The 27,916-nt window shown below is 46.5% G+C and overlaps 2 protein-coding genes across 3 annotated transcripts in view; both read right to left on the bottom strand.

The window, feature by feature from the left end:
• The window catches only part of LOC142251619 (vacuolar ATPase assembly protein VMA22-like), an 86,413-nt gene extending 60,100 nt beyond the window's left edge, over positions 1 to 26,313 (bottom strand). For both annotated transcript variants that reach the window (XM_075324589.1, XM_075324588.1), the window contains exons 1-3: positions 26,138 to 26,313; positions 24,569 to 24,672; positions 24,125 to 24,240 (exon numbers count right to left, since the gene is read on the bottom strand). In XM_075324589.1, the coding sequence (XP_075180704.1) occupies positions 24,125 to 24,240; positions 24,569 to 24,672; positions 26,138 to 26,266 (349 nt within the window). In that variant the 5' untranslated portion in view covers positions 26,267 to 26,313. The remainder of the gene's footprint in view (positions 1 to 24,124; positions 24,241 to 24,568; positions 24,673 to 26,137) is intronic.
• On the bottom strand, positions 3,378 to 5,676 carry LOC142251621 (U3 small nucleolar ribonucleoprotein IMP4-like). The gene is made up of 4 exons (XM_075324591.1): positions 5,500 to 5,676; positions 5,333 to 5,427; positions 5,178 to 5,251; positions 3,378 to 3,679 (listed from the first exon to the last, which is right to left on the bottom strand). Coding segments are annotated over exons 1-4 (261 nt in total). The 5' UTR covers positions 5,590 to 5,676; the 3' UTR covers positions 3,378 to 3,677.
• Positions 26,314 to 27,916: the final 1,603 nt, after the last annotated feature.

Here is a 27,916-nt window from a genome sequence, read left to right as displayed (position 1 = left end):
TACAGTGGAGTTGGTATGGGCCGAAGTGGCATGGAGTAGGGAATTTACAGACGTCGGTTTCCTGTACACATCCGTCTGCAGAGCCCCAAACTCATCTGTAGTGATTTTAATATCTAAAAACTCAACTCCACTGTCGCTAAAACTATATGTCAATTTGATGTTATAATCGTTTGTGTTGAGCTGGTCCATGAAAAGTTTGAGTTGAGAGATGGTACCCTGCCAGATGATCAATAGATCATCAATGTATCTCACCCACATTGACACCATGGGGGCGGCCCATGCACCTCCGTCAACAAACAAACCCCTCTCCCAAAAACCGAGAAAGAAGTTTGCGTACGAAGGCGCACAGGCCGCGCCCATAGCGGTCCCCCGCCTCTGCAGATAGAATCTATCTTTAAAGACGAAGAAGTTGTGGGTGAGTACATAGTCAAGAAGTTCCAGGACCAGCTCACAAATCCGTCCATCCCAATTACTCATACCCAAGAAGAAACGAGCTGCTCTCAGGCCATCGTCATGGCTGATACACGTATATAAAGATTCTATATCAGCCACCACCAAGAGGGTCCCTGGGTCCATATGAACCCCATCAAGTCTATTAAGAACCTCGGTCGTATCCCTAACATAGGATGGAAGGGTCTCCACCAGGGGTTTTAAATAATAGTCAATAAACTGACAGATGGGACTACACAACCCCTCCATCCCTGAAACAATGGGCCGACCGGGTGGATTGATGGGGTCCTTGTGGACCTTGGGTAACAGGTAAAAAGTTGGAATTTTTGGATATTTTACAAATAATCCATCAAAAACCCCCTTGGTAATGATCCCTTGATCTAAGGCATCATTGAGGATGAGGTACAATTGGGCAGAGAATGAGATCAGAGGCGACGAATCCAATCTACTGTATGTCTCTCTATCTCTCAGCTGCCTGTGGGCCTCCCTTTCATAAAGATCAACCGGCCAAACCACGACATCACCCCCCTTGTCTGCGGCCTTGAATATGACATCCTTCATATCGCCCAGTTCTTTCAAGGCTCTCCTTTGGACTGCAGTTAAATTGTCCCGTGATCGGCGAGTGGAGATGTCACGAAGATTTTCACTAACCAAACGGGTAAAAATCTCCACCGCCGGGCACAGAGACAAGGGGGGGAAAGTCACGGATCTAGGCCTCAAGGAGGTAGGAAACTCACCTGGCAGCTGAGATGATGGTTCTTCTGAGAGATCCTCCAAAATTTGTGTCGCACTCTGTCCCATAGCAAGATCGGTGTCTCCTGTCGATGATTTAGAATGTAACTTATGAAGGATCAGCTTCCGGGAGAAAAGGTGAAGATCCTTCAGAGCTGTAAACAAATCAAAGGTGTTAGTGGGGGAAAATGTCAAACCCTTGCTCAACACCTGTAGTTGAGCCGTAGACAAAGTGTATTTTGACAGGTTAATTACCTGGGGGCCTTCGCCCGAACCAATATCTTTAGGTCTGCCGGCACCCCTCTTTTTAGGTTGACGTAATCTATTATCCCAAGACATTTGGCTCTGATTGCCCCTTCCAGATGTCGTAGTACTGCCGGATAAACCACTTTCTTCGCCTGATGTATAGGAGGAGATGGAACCTGATCTTGATCCCCCAAACCGTGGGCGTTGATATGGTTTAAATCTATCACTACCCCTCCATTTATACATCTTATTCTGACGTCTGTCATCCAGATCTCTCTGTAGTTTCCGTATCTTAGTGTCTTGAACCTCTTTACTCAGTTTCTCAATTTCCAAGTCAAGACCCTCATTAAACTTATTAATTGCTGTAGTTGTCATGTTTTTTTCTATATCGATCTGCAAGGAGTTGATATCACCTTCTAAGGTAGCAAGGGTCTCCTTATTCAACCCAATTAAGAGTTGAAGAAATTGTTTGGAGCAGTCAGAGGCAGCGGTCTCCCATTTGCTTTTAAACTCATCATTTTGGATGGGGAACGAGGGAAAGACTTGAACTCGTAGTCCCCTCGGAATTAAACCGAGTTCCACATATCTCTCCAAAAAGGTACAATTAAGCCAAATCCTCGTCCGTTTCTTAAGTAGCTCTGTAATCTTATTGCACAAATCCCTAGTATATGCACCATTACTTTCCAAAACCCCTGTGGGTTCACCTTTTAGCACCTCGTTAATTTTATTAAGCCACGCCTCCTCGCGGGCTTTAAAGTTCATCATTGTCCGAGACTGTGCTGTGAATAACACAAAAAAGACCATGAGACACAAGAACATTGAACCAAGGCACATCTCGCATCAAAAATCAACGCCACTCCATATGGCACATAATATTAAGAAGAAAAAATGGAGCTTACAAGGCTATTGTTGCAAAAATATCCAAATTTTTATTATACAAAATTCATATTATATTAAAATCGTTACGATCAGTATAGAAAAGGTACATATACGGTGCTTACATAGAGAAAAAGGTGAATTACCACACATAAATGGGAGAGCAAGGGTGATAACACCCCAAATAAGCATGAAGGGACAAAGGGTCATAAGTGAATATAGATGGCTGGCTAGTGACTATGGCGTCTCTGTCTTGATAATAACCATAATTCTATGTAGCCCAATCAGCATAGATCTATAAGGCAGGACAGAGATTTGCCAAATATCAAGCTAAACATGACAAAAAGTCACAGAATGACCAACAAGTATGGCGCCCTCACCCTGGCTGGACACATAAAGTAGTGTAGCCAAATCGGCATATGTCCGTTTTATGCCGGATAGGGATCGCCGGAAGAAAGCCAGTCACATGAAAAAGACCCTAAGAACCCATAACTTACACATGGTTAAGAAGAGGGGCAAGCACCAGAGCGTCCCAGGACAGTGCCACGAGCCTTCCTACGCGCGTTTCGCACGGATTACATCTGCTGGCTTCATCAGGGAAGGTGTACGGCAATTGCCGTTCAAGGACCTTATAACGGAAGTCGCTAGACTTCATTGGGCAGCCCATGACCTGGAAAATGCGTCCCAGCCAATCGGATCCCCGCCGACGCGCACGCGCACCGTGCGCCCAACATCACACGCCCCTCAGCCGCCCAATGGGAGAGGGAGCCCGGAGCAGAAAAACACGTGCTCCAAAGCCACCCCCATCCACAGAGGACAGCCAAGGGGCGGGCAAGGAAGGCGAGCGGCGCGCGCGGGTCACGGAAATCAGAGGGCGGGACACAGCTCCCAGCTAGAGTCCGTCAATCAGCCATCAGGTTGCCATGGCGGCGCGCACGCCAAAGCACGGCAAGAGTCCGCACCACGCCCCCGGCAGTCCAGTGAGGGGGGACGCGGCGGACCCCCGGGCCCAGGGGTCCGCAGCATCCGCCCCCACCATGAGGGACGCCGGGCTGGCAGCGAGGACACAAACCGCGCGATTGGAGCGCGCACAGCAACCAGAGGGCGGGACAGACTAATAGCTGGAATTGAAAATTGTGAACAATACATAAGTATCCTTGCCATCCTATAGATAAAACCACAGGAAATAAGATAACAATGGCATCAAGCATATTACATAAAACCAGAGGGCAGGAGATTATTATGAAAGGATCTTCTTAAGATGACAGTACGTCCATATCATAAAGGAATCATATACAAACAATTTCTCCAAGAAAATCGATGTCTGGTCCAAGTCCAAAATGTCAACCACAATGGATAATAACTAAACAAGGTCCTATGAAGGCAAAAGAATTAAATTAGGAACACTGAAAATTAAAAACAGGGCCAAAAGGAGAAAATAGATAAAAATTAATTAAAAAAATTCTAAATTAAAAAAGAAAGAAAGAATGGTGCAGTACATAATGAGAGCCACTCATAGAAACGGGGCGAAGTTTAGAGCCTCATTGAGGCCCTTTGGTGTGACTGTGTCCAAAATGGTAATCCATTTCAGTTCACGTTGGGCCAAAAGTCTTTTTGCTTTGTGCTTTGTGCAGTTTTTTTGCTTTGTGCAAAATTCTTGAATCCCATGTACTATTTTAAGTAGTTTGGGTCAAAAATGTCAGATAAAAAAGATGAAAAGGGGCGTACAATATACACAAATGATGAATTGGACCATCCATTTGTCAGAAACCACGTTGGGAAACCGGCGGCAGACTATTGTGAACGATCAGCTGATCACCCGGCTGCCGGGCGATCAGCTGAGCGCTCTCAAAAGCCGGGCGATCAGCTGAGCGCTCTCAAAAGCCGAGCGATCAGCTGAGCGCTCTCAAAAGCCGGCTGCCGGGCGATCAGCTGAGCGCTCTCAAAAGCCGGCTGCCGGGCAATCAGCTGAGCGCTCTCAAAAGCCGGCTGCCGGGCAATCAGCTGAGCGCTCTCAAAAGCCGGCTGCCGGGCAATCAGCTGAGCGCTCTCAAAAGCCGGCTGCCGGGCAATCAGCTGAGCGCTCTCAAAAGCCGGCTGCCGGGCAATCAGCTGAGCGCTCTCAAAAGCCGGGCGATCAGCTGAGCGCTCTCAAAAGCCGGGCGATCAGCTGAGCGCTCTCAAAAGCCGGCCGATCAGCTGAGCGCTCTCAAAAGCCGGGCGATCAGCTGAGCGCTCTCAAAAGCCGGGCGATCAGCTGAGCGCTCTCAAAAGCCGGGCGATCAGATGAGCGCTCAAAAGCCGGCTGCTGGGCGATCAGCTGAGCGCTCTCAAAAGCCGGCTGCCGAGCGATCAGCTGAGCGCTCTCAAAAGCCGGCTGCCGGGCGATCAGCTGATCGTTTGGCCATCGAGAGACAAAACAAAGTTTCTGTGATTAAAAAAAAAAAGATGAGCATGTGCAGTGAAAAATAAAGGATTCCGCCGCTCAATAAACGTTATATGCTGCGTTCCTTTTGCCCGGCGGAAGCAACACAGCGTCGGCCAGCGGAAGCAACACAGGTCCATCAGTCGCAATCCGTCGTCCATACAAGTCTATGGGAAGCAGCGGAATCACTTAACGGATTCCGCTCTTTTCCAAAACGGTGGATTGTGACTGAAGGAAAACAACGCAAGTGTGAAACTAGGCTACGAAGCTGAAGACGTGGGCCCAGATCACAGCCCCTCACTAATGGCAATGATCAGTCTGTACCATTTATAGTGCGCAGGACCGGGCAGGCTCTACTCTGTCCAGCCTGAGACCCGCGGATGGCAGACCACTGCTCATCCTACAAGAGATAATCGGATCCTGGCAAAAATCTTTCACTGTTACTCACATTTCATCTCAAACCGAGGCCCAACCTCAGACAACTCAATATTGCGGTGATCGGTCTTCTTGTAGACGTGGTGCCTGCAGGAAGAAGCAGCGGTTATTATGGAGGACCCCGGCACAGCGGGTGCTGATCACCCAGCCCTGGTCCACAGCACGTACCGGAAGGAAATGTAGTCCTCTTGATTTGCAAAAGTTATCACTCGCCTGCTGTCATCCTTGGGCACAGGGAATAAATACTTCATGATATTGGACACCTGGAGGCAGGAAAGGAAAGGTTTAGAAAAGTAACGACTGATGTATATGGTGGTCCAGGAAGCCGGTCTCACCCGCTGTCCAAGCCGCGAGGTGAAGTTGTGGAAGACGAGGTGTGGGTACGCCTCCGACATCGTGCCCAGGTCCGGAATATCGTGCCTCATTACCACGTTACAGAGGGTGAAATATGCGGTCGGCCCAAACGGAAGATGGCAGACGATCAGCCCGTCTAAAGAACAGGAAATGATGTGTGAGTTACTGCGCCCGATACACGCATGTGCAGCAGAGATCCAGATACTTAAAGGGAACTCGTCATCTGATTCACGCTGCTCGGGTCCTGGGCAGGGCGTCTGGCAGCATTATAAGACTTCACGTGAAAGGGCCGACCACAGACTGTGACCAAACCGGGGCTGATCCGTGACGGCTTCTCTCAGTCCACGACTGACTGATCTCTCCGTATACAGACACACGACCCAACAGCCAATAGGATCAGAGGCACAGAGAAGCCACCGGGAACGTGCCTCAGAGTAGTCACCCGAGACGCACGGTCCCCGCCCTGCTCTGCAATGTACCAAACTGTATTTGTGATCTGATCAGCGAGTACAATCTAATCATACATAGTTTTGGGGTCTGCTTTGTTTTTGTTAGCGGCTTTCACACTACGTTTTTTTAACATGCGTCCTGAACGGTTTTTAACGCAAAAACGGATCCAGTGCAAATGCGTTTTCATTTCAATGCATTTGCAATGGACTTGCGACAACATGCATTCACTTGCGTTTCCGTGCGTTATAATGAGGATCCAGCGACTTGCAGTTTTTTAACTTTTTTCAAAAACGCTCCTTGTAGTGTTTTTGAGCTGCGTCCAAATACTGCAAAATCGCTGGATCCTGACTATACAGCAAACGCATGTGAACGGTGCTATATTGATAGACAGGATCCTGTTTGGCCGGAAACCAGCCTGGCGTGATCACAGTCTCTCTCTCTCCACTCCCCTCTCCTCCTCTCCGCTCCTCCTCTCCGCTCCCCTCTCCTCCCTGCTTTCCTCCTCCTCTTTTCCTCTCTCCTCCTCCTCCTCTTTTCCTCTCTCCTCCTCTTTTCTTCCTCTCTCCTCCTCCTCTTTTCTTCCATTCTCCTCCTCTTTTCTTCCTCTCTCCTCCTCCTCTTTTCTTCCTCTCTCCTCCTCCTCCTCCTCTTCTTTTCTTCCTCTCTCCTCCTCCTCCTCTTTTCTTCCTCTCTCCTCCTCATCCTCTTTTCTTCCGCTCTCCTCCTCCTCTTTTCTTCCTCTCTCCTCCTCCTCCTCCTCTTTTCTTCCTCTCTCCTCCTCCTCCTCCTCTTTTCTTCCTCTCTCCTCCTCCTCCTCCTCTTTTCTTCCTCTCTCCTCCTCCTCTTTTCTTCCTCTCTCCTCCTTCTCTTTTCCTCCTCCTCCTCCTCTTTTCTTCCTCTCTCCTCCTCCTCCTCTTTTCTTCCTCTCTCCTCCTCCTCCTCCTCTTTTCTTCCTCTCTCCTCCTCTTTTCTTCCTCTCTCCTCCGCCTCCTCCTCCTCCTCTTTTCTTCCTCTCTCCTCCTCCTCTTTTCTTCCTCTCTCCTCCTCCTCCTCCTCCTCTTTTCCTCCTCCTCTTTTCTTCCTCCCTCCTCCTCCTCCTCTTTTCTTCCTCTCTCCTCCTCCTCCTCTTTTCTTCCTCTCTCCTCCTCCTCTTTTCTTCCTCTCTCCTCCTCCTCCTCTTCTTTTCTTCCTCTCTCCTCCTCCTCTTTTCTTCCTCTCTCCTCCTCCTCTTTTCTTCCTCTCTCCTCCTCCTCCTCTTTTCTTCCTCTCTCCTCCTCCTCTTTTTTTCCTCTTTCCTCCTCCTCTTTTCTTCCTCTCTCCTCTTCCTCTTTTCTTCCTCTCTCCTCCTCCTCTTTTCTTCCTCTTTCCTCCTCCTCCTCCTCTTTTCTTCCTCTCTCCTCCTCCTCCTCTTTTCTTCCTCTCTCCTCCTCCTCCTCTTTTCTTCCTCTCTCCTCCTCCTCCTCCTCTTTTCTTCCTCTCTCCTCCTCTTTTCTTCCTCTCTCCTCCTTCTCCTCCTCCTCTTTTCTTCCTCTCTCCTCCTTCTCCTCCTCCTCTTTTCTTCCTCTCTCCTCCTCCTCCTCCTCTTTTCCTCCTCCTCCTCCTCTTTTCTTCCTCTCTCCTCCTCCTCCTCTTTTCTTCCTCTCTCCTCCTCCTCCTCCTCTTTTCTTCCTTTCTCCTCCTCCTCTTTTCTTCCTCTCTCCTCCTCCTCCTCTTCTTTTCTTCCTCTCTCCTCCTCCTCCTCCTCTTTTCTTCCTCTCTCCTCCTCCTCTTTTCTTCCTCTCTCCTCCTCCTCCTCTTTTCTTCCTCTCTCCTCCTCCTCTTTTTTTCCTCTTTCCTCCTCCTCCTCTTTTCTTCCTCTCTCCTCTTCCTCTTTTCTTCCTCTCTCCTCCTCCTCTTTTCTTCCTCTTTCCTCCTCCTCTTTTCTTCCTCTCTCCTCCTCCTCTTTTTTTCCTCTTTCCTCCTCCTCCTCTTTTCTTCCTCTCTCCTCTTCCTCTTTTCTTCCTCTCTCCTCCTCCTCTTTTCTTCCTCTCTCCTCCTCTTTTCTTCCTCTCTCCTCCTTCTCCTCCTCCTCTTTTCTTCCTCTCTCCTCCTTCTCCTCCTCCTCTTTTCTTCCTCTCTCCTCCTCCTCCTCCTCTTTTCTTCCTCTCTCCTCCTCCTCCTCTTTTCTTCCTCTCTCCTGCTCCTCCTCCTCTTTTCTTCCTCTCTCCTCCTCCTCCTTCTCCTCTTTTCTCCCTCTCTCCTCCTCCTCCTCCTCTTTTCTTCCTCTCTCCTCCTCCTCCTCCTCTTTTCTTCCTCTCTCCTCCTCCTCCTCCTCTTTTCTTCCTCTCTTCTCCTCCTCTTTTCTTCCTCTCTCCTCCTCCTCCTCTTTTCTTCCTCGGTCCTCCTCCTCCTCCTCTTTTCTTCCTCTCTCCTCCTCCTCCTCCTCCTCTTTTCTTCCTCTCTCCTCCTCCTCTTTTCTTCCTCTCTCCTCCTCCTCCTCCTCCTCTTTTCTTCCTCTCTCCTCCTCCTCTTTTCTTCCTCTCTCCTCCTCCTCCAGGGCAGTGCTAAAGGTTTAGGCAGATATGGAAGAAATCCTGCAGAAGTTATAAGAATTGTTTATTTTTAGCAATTAACAATATGTAAAATGAATGAACTAAAGAGAACTGTAAATCCCATATACATATATTCAGAGCCGCCATTTTCTTCATCACTTTCTTCTGAGTCATGCGCACACTTTTTCCATTTGGCAGGAGGTTTCCCCAAACATCTTGGAGGCCTGACCCCTGATCTTCTGTGTACGAGTCTTGTGTGGATCCTTCTGTCAGACAGATGTGATGATGTGAGATCAGCGCTTTGTGGTGGTCGTATCATCACCTCCAGGACTCCTCAGGCTTCATTACACTGAAGATATTTCTTAAAGGGGTTGTCTAGTCTTGTGGTAAAAGCGAGTTGCTCTAGGTGACTGCAGACTTCTGGATCTTGACAGTGTGCACACCGCACACTGTCAGGGATTCTCTACTGGCGAGAGTGTGACGCCCTGGCCTATCAGGTGGTCACAGGGTATTGTGCAATCTGCCCTTCTGTGCAATATCCACCTCCTCCTTCGTTACGGGTCCCTAACAAATGGTGTTGCCAAAACCAGCTAATCAAAATCTTAGGAACACTCTGCACCACACCCACCAGACACACCAGTGGACGGCCTGAGTGGAATAGGGTCGCCCACTTGGGGGGTTGGTTAAGGGGAGGTCAGGAGACAGTCAGAGGAAGGGAGAGTGTAGTGTTGGAGGTGAAAGTGAGAGGAGGTCAGGAGCTGGGCTCCTTGTTATGCCTAGGTGGCAGACGTTGGTCTGGGCCTGGTAGGAGCTGGACCCCCGGTCGCAGGGGATCGTGACAACGGGCACGGCATTGTCGTGGTGGACAGCCGGCGGCTTTGTACCATCACCTGGCTGGGACCAGGGCACGACGGGGTACGTGGACCCTAGGTCAGGGAGTAGCTTCAGGCAACCTTACAATTCGCCCGACGAGAACGGAGCCTTCAAGATCCGTTCTCCACCCGCTCCAAAATCAGGGTACTAGAGCAACGAGGGGGATAGGACTTTCCACAAATACGGCCCAAGAAATCCCAAGCGTGAACCCTGACAGCAAGCTCCCTCAGTTAGCCACACTGGGGAGCGGGACCCGACTAGTTTTAGGCTACGGGGACCAACCAGAAAGAAACAAGATGCTACGGGAAAAGGTCACAGATCAACAGACAACACCAACAGAAATGGGACCCAGGCATGCTCCCCCTCAGCGGCAGCGGTGTCCAGAACTTTGGTTTACTACAGTTGTCGGTGTCAGCGTTATTGGACTGAGTGAGTACGCAAGTGACCCTTACCTCCCCAACGGCACCTCCCTGTCATCACCACCGAGTCCCGGGAACCCCCCTACCTGTGGAGGGGTTAAACACCTGGCTGCCCACTCCATCACCACCGGGTACTCCCAGCCGAAACGGTGGTACTCCATCTTACCACACACCACGGGTGGCGTCACGAACTCTCAATATACCATACCCCCTGTAAATCCCCCCCTTCATTCGAGTGGCCGCGAGACCCCTGGGTCCAGACGTCCCTCGAGCCACCGCGGATCCGAGCAGCTCTGCTGCTTACACGGGGGCGGTACAAGAGCATGACTGCGAGTATGTGATGTGCATACATGCGGTCACATCCCGACATGACACCCATTTCACCACAAGACCGGACAAGACATTGGCTGGATGTTTGGGGTCCGCTGTCTGGCTGCAGAATAAATGTGGATGACGCCCTGATTTATTAGGCCATGTTCACACGTTCTGTATTTGGTGAGATTTTTACCTCAGTATTTGTAGCCAAAACCAGGAGAGGGTGAAAAACATAGAAATGGTGACCAGTTTCTACTACTGTCCCACTCCCTGGTTTTGGCTACAAATACTGAAGTAAAAAACTGCCCAAATACTGAATGTGTGAACAAAATTTTGACCACGCCCCTAGCCACACCCCCAGCCACACCCATTTGGCAGTAAGGGTCATTCAGCAGATGCCCCGGACTGTTCATTCATATTCATAGCAGTCAGAATTTTTTTATATTTCTGTGTCACTATATGACATGTTGCTTATTTGTGCCTATCAATCCGTGTTCACACGTTGCATAAATTCTGTTTCTTTTTGTTTCTGTCTGCACCAAACTACACAATAACAATCTTCTCTGTTTTTTCCATTTTTGCTGCATTTTTTCTGCCTTTTCTCCATTATTTAATGCGTTTTTGGTTCAGATGTGAATCTGCGTTTTTAACTGTTTTTATGTTCAGAGAAGCTTTTTCCTGCATTTTTTTAAGCTCCACATAGAAACCTCCAGAGAACCCCCCCCCCCCCCCCCCCGAAAACCGCAGAATTCAGCGGCGTCTTTTCATGGAATCACATCCACTTTCCTTGGACAATTAAACACAGCAGAATAAATGTGCAAAGAAACAGCAGGAAAAAATGCAGCATTTACACTACATGTGAATATGGACTAATTGTCCAAGCAAAGTGGATGAGACGTCCTGAAATCTCCGCCCCTGGTGCGTGGAAAGACGCCGCTGAACTGTGCGCATTTGGTGTTTCTTTCTTTATAAGCTTCAGGATTCACATCAGCAACAAACATGTATCAAATAAGGGGGACAATGTATAAAAAATACCGCAAACACGCAATAATCAGAGAACATTGTTATTGCACTCTTGGCGCGGACACCTGCAGAAAAAATGCAGCATTTACGCTATGTGTGAACACGGCCTCAGTGATCCATTTTTATTACATTTTTTATGGGTTTTAATAAAGAAAAATAATAAATTGCGCCTTTTTTTTCCCGCCATTTACCGATCCCCATAAATAATCTGATCGCTGTGTTGTTCAGGTCATTACGATTACAGGGACACCAAATATGTCCATGTTATTTGCTGATTTGTGATGTTTATTATTTTATAAAAAAAAGTACAATAAAATTACATTATTCTATTTTTTTTTATTATTTTTAGTAACTTTATTAGAAGAAAAAAAATCCTCTTTTCCTCTCCCTCTAGAATACAGGACATAGAGATGCTGCTCTGTACAATGTAGCTGTGTCCTGTGTAATCTGCTGTGTAAGAGGCTGCATTGTAGGTTCATTTATGTGAAATCCTCCCTCTGACATCATCAATCCTAGTGGCTCAACAGCTAGAGCAGCTAGGAAAGCCAGGAGGCTGCTGGACACAAGTTTTGAACGTTGCTGGTTTGAATCCAAGGTGGTGAAGATAAAAAAAAATAAATAAATTGTATTTGTATTTTTTTCCTCATTTCTTTATAGTAGTTTTATGGGAACAAACGAATCTGACTCTTTCACCAACATTGAGATACAGTATTTATCTATCTCTATCCCTCTATCTATCTATCTATCTATCTATGATTCTATCTCTCTATCTATCTATCTATCTATCAATGATTCTATCTATCTATGATTCTATCCCTCTATCTATCTATGATTCTATCTCTATCTATTATCTGTCGTGTATCTATATATCCCTCTATCATCCATCCCTCTATCATCCATCCATCCCTCCCTCTATCCCTCCTTTCATCCCTCTATCCCTCCATTCATCCCTCCTTCTATCCCTCCATTCATCCCTCCATTCATCCCTCTATCATCCATCCATCCCTCCCTCTATCCCTCCCTCAATTCATCCCTCTATCATCCATCCATCCCTGCCTCTATCCCTCCATTCATCCCTCTATCCCTCCATTCATCCCTCCCTCTATCCCTCCATTCATCCCTCTATCATCCATCCATCCCTCTATCCCTCCATTCATCCCTCTATCATCCATCCCTCCCTCTATCTCTCCATTCATCCCTCCATTCATCCCTCTATCCCTCCATTCATCCCTCCATTCATCCCTCTATCATCCATCCCTCCCTCTATCCCTCCATTCATCCCTCCATTCATCCCTCCTTCTATCCCTCCATTCATCCCTCTATCATCCATCCATCCCTCTCTCTATCCCTCCATTCATCCCTCCATTCATCCCTCTATCATCCATCCATCCCTGCCTCTATTCCTCCATTCATCCCTCCCTCTATCCTTCCATTCATCCCTCTATCATCTATCCATCCCTGCCTCTATTCCTCCATTCATCCCTCCCTCTATCCCTCCATTCATCCCTCCTTCTATCCCTCCATTCATCCCTCTATCATCCATCCATCCCTGCCTCTATCCATCCATTCATCCCTCTATCCCTCCATTGATCCCTCCCTCTATCCCTCCATTCATCCCTCCCTCTATCCCTCCACTCATCTCTCCATTCATCCATCCATCCCTCCCTCTATCCCTCCATTCATCCCTCTATTATCCATCCATCCCTGCCTCTATCCCTCCATTCATCCCTCTATCCCTCCATTCATCCCTCCGTTTATCCCTCCATTCATCCCTCCTTCTATCCCTCCATTCATCCCTCCTTCTATCCCTCCATTCATCCCTCCCTCTATCCCTCCATTCATCCCTCTATCCCTCCATTCATCCATCCATCCCTCCCTCTATTCATCCATCCATCCCTCCCTCTATCCCTCCATTCATCCCTCTATCATCCATCCATCCCTGCCTCTATCCCTCCATTCATCCCTCCCTCTATCCCTCCATTCATCCCTCTATCCCTCCATTCATCCCTCCTTCTATCCCTCCATTCATCCCTCCTTCTATCCCTCCATTCATCCCTCTATCCCTCCATTCATCCCTCCTTCTATCCCTCCATTCATCCCTCTATCATCCATCCCTCCCGCTATCCCTCCATTCATCCCTCCATTCATCCATCCCTCCATTCATCCATCCCTCCATTCATCCATCCCTCCATCCATCCCTCCATTCATTCATCCCTCCATTCATCCCTCCATTCATCCATCCCTCCATCCATCTTTGCAGCTGAATAACCTGCTTCTGGTGTCTCACCTGCAGTATAGAGGTCAAGATAACAAAATCTTCCTATTGCTTTCAATAGAGGCAGTAGGTCAGTGGTAAAGCTGCTGCCTTTGAAACAATGAACTCACAGTTCCACGAGTTCGAGTCCCGGCCACCCCGAAAATCCAGAGCCGATGATAATTTAATTTATTCACTCCACTGAGGGGAGGAGCCGGGACATCAGCTGTGAGCCGCGGGAGTGCGGGACAGCCCTGATAAATCGTGCAAATCCCGCAGAATCCGGGACGGTTGGGAGGTATGCAAAATGGAGTCCGACTAGGGTATTAGTGTAGCATGTGTCCACCTCTACAAAATGGTGTCCGACTAGGGTATTAGTATAGCATGTCTCCACCTCTACAAAATGGTGTCCGAATAGGGTATTAGTGTAGCATGTGTCCACCTCTACAAAATGGTGTCCGACTAGGGTATTAGTGTAGCATGTGTCCACCTCTACAAAATGGTGTCCGACTAGGATATTAGTGTAGCATGTGTCCACCTCTACAAAATGGTGTCCGACTAGGATATTAGTGTAGCATGTGTCCATCTCTACAAAATGGTGTCCGACTAGGGTATTAGTGTAGCATGTGTCCACCTCTACAAAATGGTGTCCGACTAGGGTATTAGTGTAGCATGCGTCCACCTCTACAAAATGGTGTCCGACTAAGGTATTAGTGTAGCATGCGTCCACCTCTACAAAATGGTGTCCGACTAGGGTATTAGTGTAGCATGCGTCCACCTCTACAAAATGGTGTCCGACTAGGGTATTAGTGTAGCATGCGTCCACCTCTACAAAATGGTGTCCGACTAGGGTATTAGTGTAGCATGCGTCCACCTCTACAAAATGGTGTCCGACTAGGGTATTAGTGTAGCATGCGTCCACCTCTACAAAATGGTGTCCGACTAGGGTATTAGTGTAGCATGCGTCCACCTCTACAAAATGGTGTCCGACTAGGGTATTAGTATAACATGTGTCCACCTCTACAAAATGGTGTCCGACTAGGGTATTAGTGTAGCATGTGTCCACCTCTACAAAATGGTGTCCGACTAGGGTATTAGTGTAGCATGTGTCCACCTCTACAAAATGGTGTCCGACTAGGGTATTAGTGTAGCATGCGTCCACCTCTACAAAATGGTGTCCGACTAGGGTATTAGTGCAGCATGCGTCCACCTCTACAAAATGGTGTCCGACTAGGGTATTAGTATAACATGTGTCCACCTCTACAAAATGGTGTCCGACTAGGGTATTAGTATAGCATGTGTCCACCTCTACAAAATGGTGTCCGACTAGGGTATTAGTGTAGCATGCGTCCACCTCTACAAAATGGTGTCCGACTAGGGTATTAGTATAACATGTGTCCACCTCTACAAAATGGTGTCCGACTAGGGTATTAGTATAGCATGTCTCCACCTCTACAAAATGGTGTCCGACTAGGGTATTAGTGTAGCATGCGTCCACCTCTACAAAATGGTGTCCGACTAGGGTATTAGTATAACATGTGTCCACCTCTACAAAATGGTGTCCGACTAGGATATTAGTATAGCATGTGTCCACCTCTACAAAATGGTGTCCGACTAGGGTATTAGTGTAGCATGTGTCCACCTCTACAAAATGGTGTCCGACTAGGGTATTAGTATAGCATGTGTCCACCTCTACAAAATAGTGTCCGACTAGGGTATTAGTGTAGCATGTCTCCACCTCTACAAAATAGTGTCCGACTAGGGTATTAGTATAACATGTGTCCACCTCTACAAAATGGTGTCCGACTAGGGTATTAGTATAGCATGTGTCCACCTCTACAAAATGGTGTCCGACTAGGGTATTAGTGTAGCATGTCTCCACCTCTACAAAATAGTGTCCGACTAGGGTATTAGTATAACATGTGTCCACCTCTACAAAATGGTGTCCGACTAGGATATTAGTATAGCATGTGTCCACCTCTACAAAATGGTGTCCGACTAGGGTATTAGTGTAGCATGTGTCCACCTCTACAAAATAGTGTCCGACTAGGGTATTAGTATAGCATGTGTCCACCTCTACAAAATGGTGTCCGACTAGGGTATTAATGTAGCATGTGTCCACCTCTACAAAATGGTGTCCGACTAGGGTATTAGTGTAGCATTTGTCCACCTCTACAAAATAGTGTCCGACTAGGGTATTAGTGTAGCATGTGTCCACCTCTACAAAATAGTGTCCGACTAGGGTATTAGTGTAGCATGTCTCCACCTCTACAAAATAGTGTCCGACTAGGGTATTAGTGTAGCATGTCTCCACCTCTACAAAATGGTGTCCGACTAGGGTATTAGTGTAGCATGTGTCCACCTCTACAAAATGGTGTCCGACTAGGGTATTAGTGTAGCATGTGTCCACCTCTACAAAATGGTGTCCGACTAGGGTATTAGTATAGCATGTGTCCACCTCTACAAAATGGTGTCCGACTAGGGTATTAGTATAGCATGTGTCCACCTCTACAAAATGGTGTCCGACTAGGGTATTAGTGTAGCATGCGTCCACCTCTACAAAATGGTGTCCGACTAGGGTATTAGTATAACATGCGTCCACCTCTACAAAATGGTGTCCGACTAGGGTATTAGTGTAGCATGTGTCCACCTCTACAAAATGGTGTCCGACTAGGATATTAGTGTAGCATGTGTCCATCTCTACAAAATGGTGTCCGACTAGGGTATTAGTGTAGCATGTGTCCACCTCTACAAAATGGTGTCCGACTAGGGTATTAGTGTAGCATGTGTCCACCTCTACAAAATGGTGTCCGACTAGGGTATTAGTGTAGCATGTGTCCACCTCTACAAAATGGTGTCCGACTAGGGTATTAGTATAACATGTGTCCACCTCTACAAAATGGTGTCCGACTAGGGTATTAGTATAGCATGTGTCCACCTCTACAAAATGGTGTCCGACTAGGGTATTAGTGTAGCATGCGTCCACCTCTACAAAATGGTGTCCGACTAGGGTATTAGTATAACATGCGTCCACCTCTACAAAATGGTGTCCGACTAGGGTATTAGTATAACATGTGTCCACCTCTACAAAATGGTGTCCGACTAGGATATTAGTATAGCATGTCTCCACCTCTACAAAATGGTGTCCGACTAGGGTATTAGTGTAGCATGTCTCCACCTCTACAAAATAGTGTCCGACTAGGATATTAGTATAGCATGTGTCCACCTCTACAAAATAGTGTCCGACTAGGGTATTAGTATAGCATGTGTCCACCTCTACAAAAAGGTGTCCGACTAGGGCATTAGTGTAGCATGTGTCCACCTCTACAAAATGGCGTCCGACTAGGGTATTAGTGTAGCATGTGTCCACCTCTACAAAAAGGTGTCCGACTAGGGCATTAGTGTAGCATGTGTCCACCTCTACAAAATGGCGTCCGACTAGGGTATTAGTGTAGCATGTCTCCACCTCTACAAAATGGTGTCCGACTAGGGTATTAGTATAGCATGTGTCCACCTCTACAAAAAGGTGTCCGACTAGGGCATTAGTGTAGCATGTGTCCACCTCTACAAAATGGCGTCCGACTAGGGTATTAGTGTAGCATGTCTCCACCTCTACAAAATGGTGTCCGACTAGGGTATTAGTATAGCATGTGTCCACCTCTACAAAATGGTGTCCGACTAGGGTATTAGTGTAGCATGTGTCCTCCTCTACAAAATGGTGTCCGACTAGGGTATTAGTGTAGCATGCGTCCACCTCTACAAAATGGTGTCCGACTAGGGTATTAGTATAACATGCGTCCACCTCTACAAAATGGTGTCCGACTAGGATATTAGTATAGCATGTCTCCACCTCTACAAAATGGTGTCCGACTAGGGTATTAGTGTAGCATGCGTCCACCTCTACAAAATGGTGTCCGACTAGGGTATTAGTGTAGCATGTGTCCACCTCTACAAAATGGTGTCCGACTAGGGTATTAGTGTAGCATGTGTCCACCTCTACAAAATGGTGTCCGACTAGGGTATTAGTATAGCATGTGTCCACCTCTACAAAATGGTGTCCGACTAGGGTATTAGTATAGCATGTGTCCACCTCTACAAAATGGTGTCCGACTAGGGTATTAGTATAGCATGTGTCCACCTCTACAAAATGGTGTCCGACTAGGGTATTAGTGTAGCATGTGTCCTCCTCTACAAAATGGTGTCCGATTAGGGTATTAGTGTAGCATGTGTCCTCCTCTACAAAATGGTGTCCGACTAGGGTATTCGTGTAGCATGTCTCCACCTCTACAAAATGGTGTCCGACTAGGGTATTAGTATAGCATGTGTCCTCCTCTACAAAATGGTGTCCGACTAGGGTATTAGTATAGCATGTGTCCTCCTCTACAAAATGGTGTCCGACTAGGGTATTAGTGTAGCATGTGTCCTCCTCTACAAAATGGTGTCCGACTAGGGTATTAGTATAGCATGTGTCCTCCTCTACAAAATGGTGTCCGACTAGGGTATTAGTATAGCATGTGTCCTCCTCTACAAAATGGTGTCCGACTAGGGTATTAGTGTAGCATGCGTCCACCTCTACAAAATGGTGTCCGACTAGGGTATTAGTGTAGCATGTGTCCACCTCTACAAAATGGTGTCCGACTAGGGTATTAGTATAGCATGTGTCCACCTCTACAAAATGGTGTCCGACTAGGGTATTAGTGTAGCATGTGTCCTCCTCTACAAAATGGTGTCCGACTAGGGAATTAGTGTAGCATGTGTCCACCTCTACAAAATGGTGTCCGACTAGGGTATTAGTGTAGCATGTGTCCTCCTCTACAAAATGGTGTCCGACTAGGGTATTAGTATAGCATGTGTCCACCTCTACAAAATGGTGTCCGACTAGGGTATTAGTGTAGCATGTGTCCTCCTCTACAAAATGGTGTCCGACTAGGGAATTAGTGTAGCATGTGTCCACCTCTACAAAATGGTGTCCGACTAGGGTATTAGTGTAGCATGCGTCCACCTCTACAAAATGGTGTCCGACTAGGGTATTAGTGTAGCATGTGTCCACCTCTACAAAATGGTGTCCGACTAGGGTATTAGTATAGCATGTGTCCACCTCTACAAAATGGTGTCCGACTAGGGTATTAGTGTAGCATGTGTCCACCTCTACAAAATGGTGTCCGACTAGGGTATTAGTATAGCATGTGTCCACCTCTACAAAATGGTGTCCGACTAGGGTATTAGTGTAGCATGTGTCCACCTCTACAAAATGGTGTCCGACTAGGGTATTAGTATAGCATGTGTCCACCTCTACAAAATGGTGTCCGACTAGGGTATTAGTATAGCATGTGTCCACCTCTACAAAATGGTGTCCGACTAGGGTATTAGTGTAGCATGTGTCCACCTCTACAAAATGGTGTCCGACTAGGGTATTAGTATAGCATGTGTCCACCTCTACAAAATGGTGTCCGACTAGGGTATTAGTGTAGCATGTGTCCTCCTCTACAAAATGGTGTCCGACTAGGGAATTAGTGTAGCATGTGTCCACCTCTACAAAATGGTGTCCGACTAGGGTATTAGTATAGCATGTGTCCACCTCTACAAAATGGTGTCCGACTAGGGCATTAGTGTAGCATGTGTCCACCTCTACAAAATGGTGTCCGACTAGGGTATTAGTGTAGCATGTGTCCACCTCTACAAAATGGTGTCCGACTAGGGTATTAGTATAGCATGTGTCCACCTCTACAAAATGGTGTCCGACTAGGGTATTAGTATAGCATGTGTCCACCTCTACAAAATGGTGTCCGACTAGGGTATTAGTATAGCATGTGTCCACCTCTACAAAATGGTGTCCGACTAGGGTATTAGTGTAGCATGTGTCCACCTCTACAAAATGGTGTCCGACTAGGGTATTAGTATAGCATGTGTCCACCTCTACAAAATGGTGTCCGACTAGGGTATTAGTGTAGCATGTGTCCTCCTCTACAAAATGGTGTCCGACTAGGGAATTAGTGTAGCATGTGTCCACCTCTACAAAATGGTGTCCGACTAGGGTATTAGTATAGCATGTGTCCTCCTCTACAAAATGGTGTCCGACTAGGGTATTAGTGTAGCATGTGTCCTCCTCTACAAAATGGTGTCCGACTAGGGTATTAGTGTAGCATGTGTCCACCTCTACAAAATGGTGTCCGACTAGGGTATTAGTATAGCATGTGTCCACCTCTACAAAATGGTGTCCGATTAGGGTATTAGTATAGCATGTGTCCACCTCTACAAAATGGTGTCCGACTAGGGTATTAGTGTAGCATGCGTCCACCTCTACAAAATGGTGTCCGACTAGGGTATTAGTGTAGCATGTGTCCACCTCTACAAAATGGTGTCCGACTAGGGTATTAGTGTAGCATGCGTCCACCTCTACAAAATGGTGTCCGACTAGGGTATTAGTGTAGCATGTGTCCTCCTCTACAAAATGGTGTCCGACTAGGGTATTAGTATAGCATGTGTCCACCTCTACAAAATGGTGTCCGACTAGGGTATTAGTATAGCATGTGTCCACCTCTACAAAATGGTGTCCGACTAGGGTATTAGTGTAGCATGTGTCCTCCTCTACAAAATGGTGTCCGACTAGGGAATTAGTGTAGCATGTGTCCACCTCTACAAAATGGTGTCCGACTAGGGTATTAGTGTAGCATGCGTCCACCTCTACAAAATGGTGTCCGACTAGGGTATTAGTGTAGCATGTGTCCACCTCTACAAAATGGTGTCCGACTAGGGTATTAGTATAGCATGTGTCCACCTCTACAAAATGGTGTCCGACTAGGGTATTAGTGTAGCATGTGTCCACCTCTACAAAATGGTGTCCGACTAGGGTATTAGTATAGCATGTGTCCACCTCTACAAAATGGTGTCCGACTAGGGTATTAGTGTAGCATGTGTCCACCTCTACAAAATGGTGTCCGACTAGGGTATTAGTATAGCATGTGTCCACCTCTACAAAATGGTGTCCGACTAGGGTATTAGTATAGCATGTGTCCACCTCTACAAAATGGTGTCCGACTAGGGTATTAGTGTAGCATGTGTCCACCTCTACAAAATGGTGTCCGACTAGGGTATTAGTATAGCATGTGTCCACCTCTACAAAATGGTGTCCAACTAGGGTATTAGTGTAGCATGTATCCACCTCTACAAAATGGTGTCCGACTAGGGTATTAGTATAGCATGTGTCCACCTCTACAAAATGGTGTCCGACTAGGGTATTAGTGTAGCATGTGTCCTCCTCTACAAAATGGTGTCCGACTAGGGAATTAGTGTAGCATGTGTCCACCTCTACAAAATGGTGTCCGACTAGGGTATTAGTATAGCATGTGTCCACCTCTACAAAATGGTGTCCGACTAGGGTATTAGTGTAGCATGTGTCCACCTCTACAAAATGGTGTCCGACTAGGGTATTAGTATAGCATGTGTCCACCTCTACAAAATGGTGTCCGACTAGGGTATTAGTGTAGCATGTGTCCACCTCTACAAAATGGTGTCCGACTAGGGTATTAGTATAGCATGTGTCCACCTCTACAAAATGGTGTCCGACTAGGGTATTAGTATAGCATGTGTCCACCTCTACAAAATGGTGTCCGACTAGGGTATTAGTGTAGCATGTGTCCACCTCTACAAAATGGTGTCCGACTAGGGTATTAGTATAGCATGTGTCCACCTCTACAAAATGGTGTCCGACTAGGGTATTAGTGTAGCATGTGTCCTCCTCTACAAAATGGTGTCCGACTAGGGAATTAGTGTAGCATGTGTCCACCTCTACAAAATGGTGTCCGACTAGGGTATTAGTATAGCATGTGTCCTCCTCTACAAAATGGTGTCCGACTAGGGTATTAGTGTAGCATGTGTCCTCCTCTACAAAATGGTGTCCGACTAGGGTATTAGTGTAGCATGTGTCCACCTCTACAAAATGGTGTCCGACTAGGGTATTAGTATAGCATGTGTCCACCTCTACAAAATGGTGTCCGATTAGGGTATTAGTATAGCATGTGTCCACCTCTACAAAATGGTGTCCGACTAGGGTATTAGTATAGCATGTGTCCACCTCTACAAAATGGTGTCCGACTAGGGTATTAGTGTAGCATGTGTCCACCTCTACAAAATGGTGTCCGACTAGGGTATTAGTATAGCATGTGTCCACCTCTACAAAATGGTGTCCGACTAGGGTATTAGTATAGCATGTGTCCACCTCTACAAAATGGTGTCCGACTAGGGTATTAGTATAGCATGTGTCCACCTCTACAAAATGGTGTCCGACTAGGGTATTAGTGTAGCATGTGTCCACCTCTACAAAATGGTGTCCGACTAGGGTATTAGTGTAGCATGTGTCCACCTCTACAAAATGGTGTCCGACTAGGGTATTAGTGTAGCATGTGTCCTCCTCTACAAAATGGTGTCCGACTAGGGAATTAGTGTAGCATGTGTCCACCTCTACAAAATGGTGTCCGACTAGGGTATTAGTATAGCATGTGTCCTCCTCTACAAAATGGTGTCCGACTAGGGTATTAGTGTAGCATGTGTCCTCCTCTACAAAATGGTGTCCGACTAGGGTATTAGTGTAGCATGTGTCCACCTCTACAAAATGGTGTCCGACTAGGGTATTAGTATAGCATGTGTCCACCTCTACAAAATGGTGTCCGATTAGGGTATTAGTATAGCATGTGTCCACCTCTACAAAATGGTGTCCGACTAGGGTATTAGTGTAGCATGCGTCCACCTCTACAAAATGGTGTCCGACTAGGGTATTAGTGTAGCATGTGTCCACCTCTACAAAATGGTGTCCGACTAGGGTATTAGTGTAGCATGCGTCCACCTCTACAAAATGGTGTCCGACTAGGGTATTAGTGTAGCATGTGTCCTCCTCTACAAAATGGTGTCCGACTAGGGTATTAGTATAGCATGTGTCCACCTCTACAAAATGGTGTCCGACTAGGGTATTAGTATAGCATGTGTCCACCTCTACAAAATGGTGTCCGACTAGGGTATTAGTGTAGCATGTGTCCTCCTCTACAAAATGGTGTCCGACTAGGGAATTAGTGTAGCATGTGTCCACCTCTACAAAATGGTGTCCGACTAGGGTATTAGTGTAGCATGCGTCCACCTCTACAAAATGGTGTCCGACTAGGGTATTAGTGTAGCATGTGTCCACCTCTACAAAATGGTGTCCGACTAGGGTATTAGTGTAGCATGTGTCCACCTCTACAAAATGGTGTCCGACTAGGGTATTAGTGTAGCATGCGTCCACCTCTACAAAATGGTGTCCGACTAGGGTATTAGTGTAGCATGTGTCCACCTCTACAAAATGGTGTCCGACTAGGGTATTAGTGTAGCATGTGTCCACCTCTACAAAATGGTGTCCGACTAGGGTATTAGTATAGCATGTGTCCACCTCTACAAAATGGTGTCCGACTAGGGTATTAGTGTAGCATGTGTCCACCTCTACAAAATGGTGTCCGACTAGGGTATTAGTATAGCATGTGTCCACCTCTACAAAATGGTGTCCAACTAGGGTATTAGTGTAGCATGTATCCACCTCTACAAAATGGTGTCCGACTAGGGTATTAGTATAGCATGTGTCCACCTCTACAAAATGGTGTCCGACTAGGGTATTAGTGTAGCATGTGTCCTCCTCTACAAAATGGTGTCCGACTAGGGAATTAGTGTAGCATGTGTCCACCTCTACAAAATGGTGTCCGACTAGGGTATTAGTATAGCATGTGTCCACCTCTACAAAATGGTGTCCGACTAGGGTATTAGTGTAGCATGTGTCCACCTCTACAAAATGGTGTCCGACTAGGGTATTAGTATAGCATGTGTCCACCTCTACAAAATGGTGTCCGACTAGGGTATTAGTGTAGCATGTGTCCACCTCTACAAAATGGTGTCCGACTAGGGTATTAGTATAGCATGTGTCCACCTCTACAAAATGGTGTCCGACTAGGGTATTAGTATAGCATGTGTCCACCTCTACAAAATGGTGTCCGACTAGGGTATTAGTGTAGCATGTGTCCACCTCTACAAAATGGTGTCCGACTAGGGTATTAGTATAGCATGTGTCCACCTCTACAAAATGGTGTCCGACTAGGGTATTAGTGTAGCATGTGTCCTCCTCTACAAAATGGTGTCCGACTAGGGAATTAGTGTAGCATGTGTCCACCTCTACAAAATGGTGTCCGACTAGGGTATTAGTATAGCATGTGTCCTCCTCTACAAAATGGTGTCCGACTAGGGTATTAGTGTAGCATGTGTCCTCCTCTACAAAATGGTGTCCGACTAGGGTATTAGTGTAGCATGTGTCCACCTCTACAAAATGGTGTCCGACTAGGGTATTAGTATAGCATGTGTCCACCTCTACAAAATGGTGTCCGATTAGGGTATTAGTATAGCATGTGTCCACCTCTACAAAATGGTGTCCGACTAGGGTATTAGTGTAGCATGCGTCCACCTCTACAAAATGGTGTCCGACTAGGGTATTAGTGTAGCATGTGTCCACCTCTACAAAATGGTGTCCGACTAGGGTATTAGTGTAGCATGTGTCCTCCTCTACAAAATGGTGTCCGACTAGGGTATTAGTGTAGCATTTTGTAGAGGAGGACACATGCTACACTAATACCTCCATTGTGTGTGACCCCCCACTCCTCCTACCCAGGAGCAAACTCCTAGAGGTCACTGCAGCCCCCTAAGATGGGTCCTCCTCCACATATGGACTCACCGTGATCTGCGGCCCCAATATCCTCCACCTCCGGGAGCTTCCGCTCCGTCACTTTGTCCTGCGTCTCCGGCTGAACGCGTTCTGCAGTGAATGTGGTCCCCCCATCGTCCGCAGCACTGCACAGACAGGAGAAAGATGGCGGAATGACTGCGGCTGTGTATGATTGTCAGGACATGCTGGGAGCTGTAGTCACACAATGGTTGATGATACAGACGTCCGAGGCTGCGGTGCTACAGGTGAGGAGCAATGCTATATGGCCATAGTTATCCCTACACACAGGTGCAGGACGCTGCGGACCCCGCAGACCACCCGCTTCATCAGCTTCATGAACCAGTGTCAGTGTGACCGCATGATTTCATGGTGGGATATTTCTGCTGTGACCATACAGAGCAGAAAATACAGAAAAATAAAGGATATATGGAAGAAATAAAATACCGCCCTCACCTGTCCTGGACAAACGAGGAAGGCGTCATCTCTGGCGTATACTGCAGCGAGGACACGGACTTGTTCCCCATAGAATACCGCGACTGAGAAAGGCAGAGCCATCCCTGAGAACGACACATATAATACCGATTATATCTGTAATAATACCGCCAGATATACACATAATACCGTCACACACAGATATGTATAATACTACCACATATACACATAACACATCCAGACACTGAGATATGATACAACCAGACAGTGAGATGTTATATATAATACTTCTAGATATACACATAATACCGCCAGACCCTGAGATATCATGTAGAATAATACCACCAGAAATACACATAATACCGCCAGACACTGAGATATCATGTTTAATACCACGAGATATACATATAATACAACCAGACACTGAGATATCATGTATAATACCGCCAGATATACACATAATACCATCAGACACTGTGATATCATGTATAATACCACCAGAAATACATATAATACCACCAGACACTGAGATATCATGTATAATACCACCAGAAATACATATAATACCACCAGACACTGAGATTTCATGTATAATACCGCCACATATACACAAAATACCACCAGACACTGAGATATCATGTATAATACCGCCAGATATACACATACCACCAGACACTAAGATATCATGTATAATACCGCCATATATACACATAATACCACCAGACACTGAGATATCATGTATAATACCGCCAGATATACACATAATACCAGACACTGTGATATCATGTATAATACCGCCACATATACACAAAATACCACCAGACACTGAGATATCATGTATAATACCGCCAGATATACACATAATACCACCAGACACTAAGATATCATGTATAATACCGCCACATATACACATAATGCCACCAGACACTGAGACATCATGTATAATACCGCCAGATATACACATAATACCATCAGACACTGAGATATCATGTATAATACCACCAGATATACACATAATACCACCAGACACTGAGATATCATGTATAATACCGCCACATATACACATAATAGCACCAGGCACTGAGATATCATGTATAATACCGCCACATATACACATAATAGCACCAGACACTGAGATATCATGTATAATACCGCCACATATACACATAATAGCACCAGACACTGAGATATCATGTATAATACCGCCACATATACACATAATACCACCAGACACTGAGATATCATGTATAATACCGCCAGATATACACATAATACCACAGACACTGAGATATCATGTATAATACTGCCACATATACACATACCACCACACACTGAGATATCATGTATAATAAAGCCAGATATACACATACCACCAAACACTGAGATATCATGTATAATACCACCAGATATACACATAATGCCACCAGACACTGAGATATCATGTATAATACCGCCAGACACTGAGATATAACGCATAATACCGCCAGACACTGAGATATCATGTATAATACCGTCAGACACTGGGAAATGAGATATAACACCACCGGTGTAGCTGTATATCCGTGTATGAGACGAGCGCTCATCACTCACCTCCTCTATGACACCGTTCAGACATTGTCTCTTCTCCTTCAGATCTTCCAGGTCGTCCATCACTCTCAGGAGCAGCCGATCCAGACGCTGATTCACGTCCTCCAGAGTCTCATCCACAGAAGGCGCCATGTTTGTGGTGGAGGAACCTGAGAAGCGTGAAAACTGATGTACAAATACATGTCTCAGCTGTGTATCTAATCCTCTCCTGTGTGATATAGTCTTCTGAGCTGTGTATCTAATCCTCTCCTGTGTGATACTGTCTGCTGGGCTGTGTATCTAATCCTGTCCTGTGTGATACTGTCTGCTGAGCTGTGCATCTAATCCTGTCCTGTGTGATACTGTCTGCTGAGCTGTGTATCTAATCCTCTCCTGTGTGATACTGTCTGCTGAGCTGTGCATCTAATCCTATCCTGTGTGATACTGTCTGCTGAGCTGTGTATCTAATCCTCTCCTGTGTAATACTGTCTGCTGGGCTGTGTATCTAATCCTGTCCTGTGTGATACAGTCTGCTGAGCTGTGTATCTAATCCTCTCCTGTGTGATACTGTCTGCTGAGCTGTGTATCTAATCCTCTCCTGTGTGATACTGTCTGCTGAGCTGTGTATCTAATCCTCTCCTGTGTGATACTGTGTGCTGAGCTGTGTATCTAATTCTCTCCTGGGTGATACTGTCTGCTGAGCTGTGTATCTAATCCTCTCCTGTGTGATACTGTCTGCTGAGCTGTGTATCTAATCCTGTCCTGTGTGATACTGTGTGCTGAGCGGTGTATCTAATCCTGTCCTGTGTGATACTGTCTGCTGAGCGGTGTATCTAATCCTGTCCTGTGTGATACTGTCTGCTGAGCGGTGTATCTAATCCTATCCTGTGTGATACTGTCTGTTGAGCTGTGTATCTAATCCACTTTTGTGTAATACTGTCTGCTGAGCCGTGTATCTAATCCTCTCCTGTGTGATACTGTCTGCTGAGCAGTGTATCTAATCCTCTCCTGTGTGATACTGTCTGCTGAGCAGTGTATCTAATCCTCTCTTGTGTGATACTGTCTGCTGAGCCGTGTATCTAATCCTGTCCTGTGTGATACTGTCTGCTGAGCTGTGTATCTAATCCTCTCCTGTGTGATACTGTGTGCTGATCTGTGTATCTAATCCTCTCCTGTGTGATACAGTCTGCTGAGCTGTGTATCTAATCCTCTCCTGTGTGATACTGTCTGCTGAGCAGTGTATCTAATCCTCTCCTGTGTGATACTGTCTGCTGAGCTGTGTATCTAATCCTCTCCTGTGTGATACTGTCTGCTGAGCTCTGTATCTAATCCTATCCTGTGTGATACTGTCTGCTGAGCTGTGTATCTAATCCTGTCCTGTGTGATACTGTCTGCTGAGCTGTGCATCTAATCCTGTCCTGTGTGATACTGTCTGCTGAGCTGTGTATCTAATCCTCTCCTGTGTAATACTGTCTGCTGAGCTGTGTATCTAATCCTGTCCTGTGTGATACTGTCTGCTGAGCTGTGTATCTAATCCTCTCCTGTGTGATACTGTCTGCTGAGCTGTGTATCTAATCCCCTCCTGTGTAATACTGTCTGCTGAGCTGTGTATCTAATCCTGTCCTGTGTGATACTGTCTGCTGAGCTGTGTATCTAATCCTCTCCTGTGTGATACTGTCTGCTGAGCTGTGTATCTAATCCTAGCCTGTGTGATACAGTCTGCTGAGCTGTGTATCTAATCCTCTCCTGTGTGATACTGTCTGCTGAGCTGTGTATCTAATCCTCTCCTGTGTGATACTGTCT

The sequence above is a fragment of the Anomaloglossus baeobatrachus genome, chromosome 9, assembly GCF_048569485.1.
Source record: "Anomaloglossus baeobatrachus isolate aAnoBae1 chromosome 9, aAnoBae1.hap1, whole genome shotgun sequence".
Classification (NCBI taxonomy): Eukaryota; Metazoa; Chordata; class Amphibia; order Anura; family Aromobatidae; genus Anomaloglossus; species Anomaloglossus baeobatrachus.
Note: the sequence above shows the minus strand (reverse complement) of the source record. Positions and strands in the feature narration are given on the sequence as shown.

What these genes read in the sequence shown, in the direction of transcription:
- LOC142251621 (XM_075324591.1), bottom strand. Translation starts at nt 5,589, where the DNA reads ATGAGGCACGATATTCCGGACCTGGGCACGATGTCGGAGGCGTACCCA. An exon ending in CCTCGCGGCTTGGACAGCGG is followed by an intron (nt 5,428 to 5,499) that starts GTGAGACCGGCT and finishes TCCTGCCTCCAG; the next exon opens with GTGTCCAATATCATGAAGTA. An exon ending in GAGGACTACATTTCCTTCCG is followed by an intron (nt 5,252 to 5,332) that starts GTACGTGCTGTG and finishes TTCTTCCTGCAG; the next exon opens with GCACCACGTCTACAAGAAGA.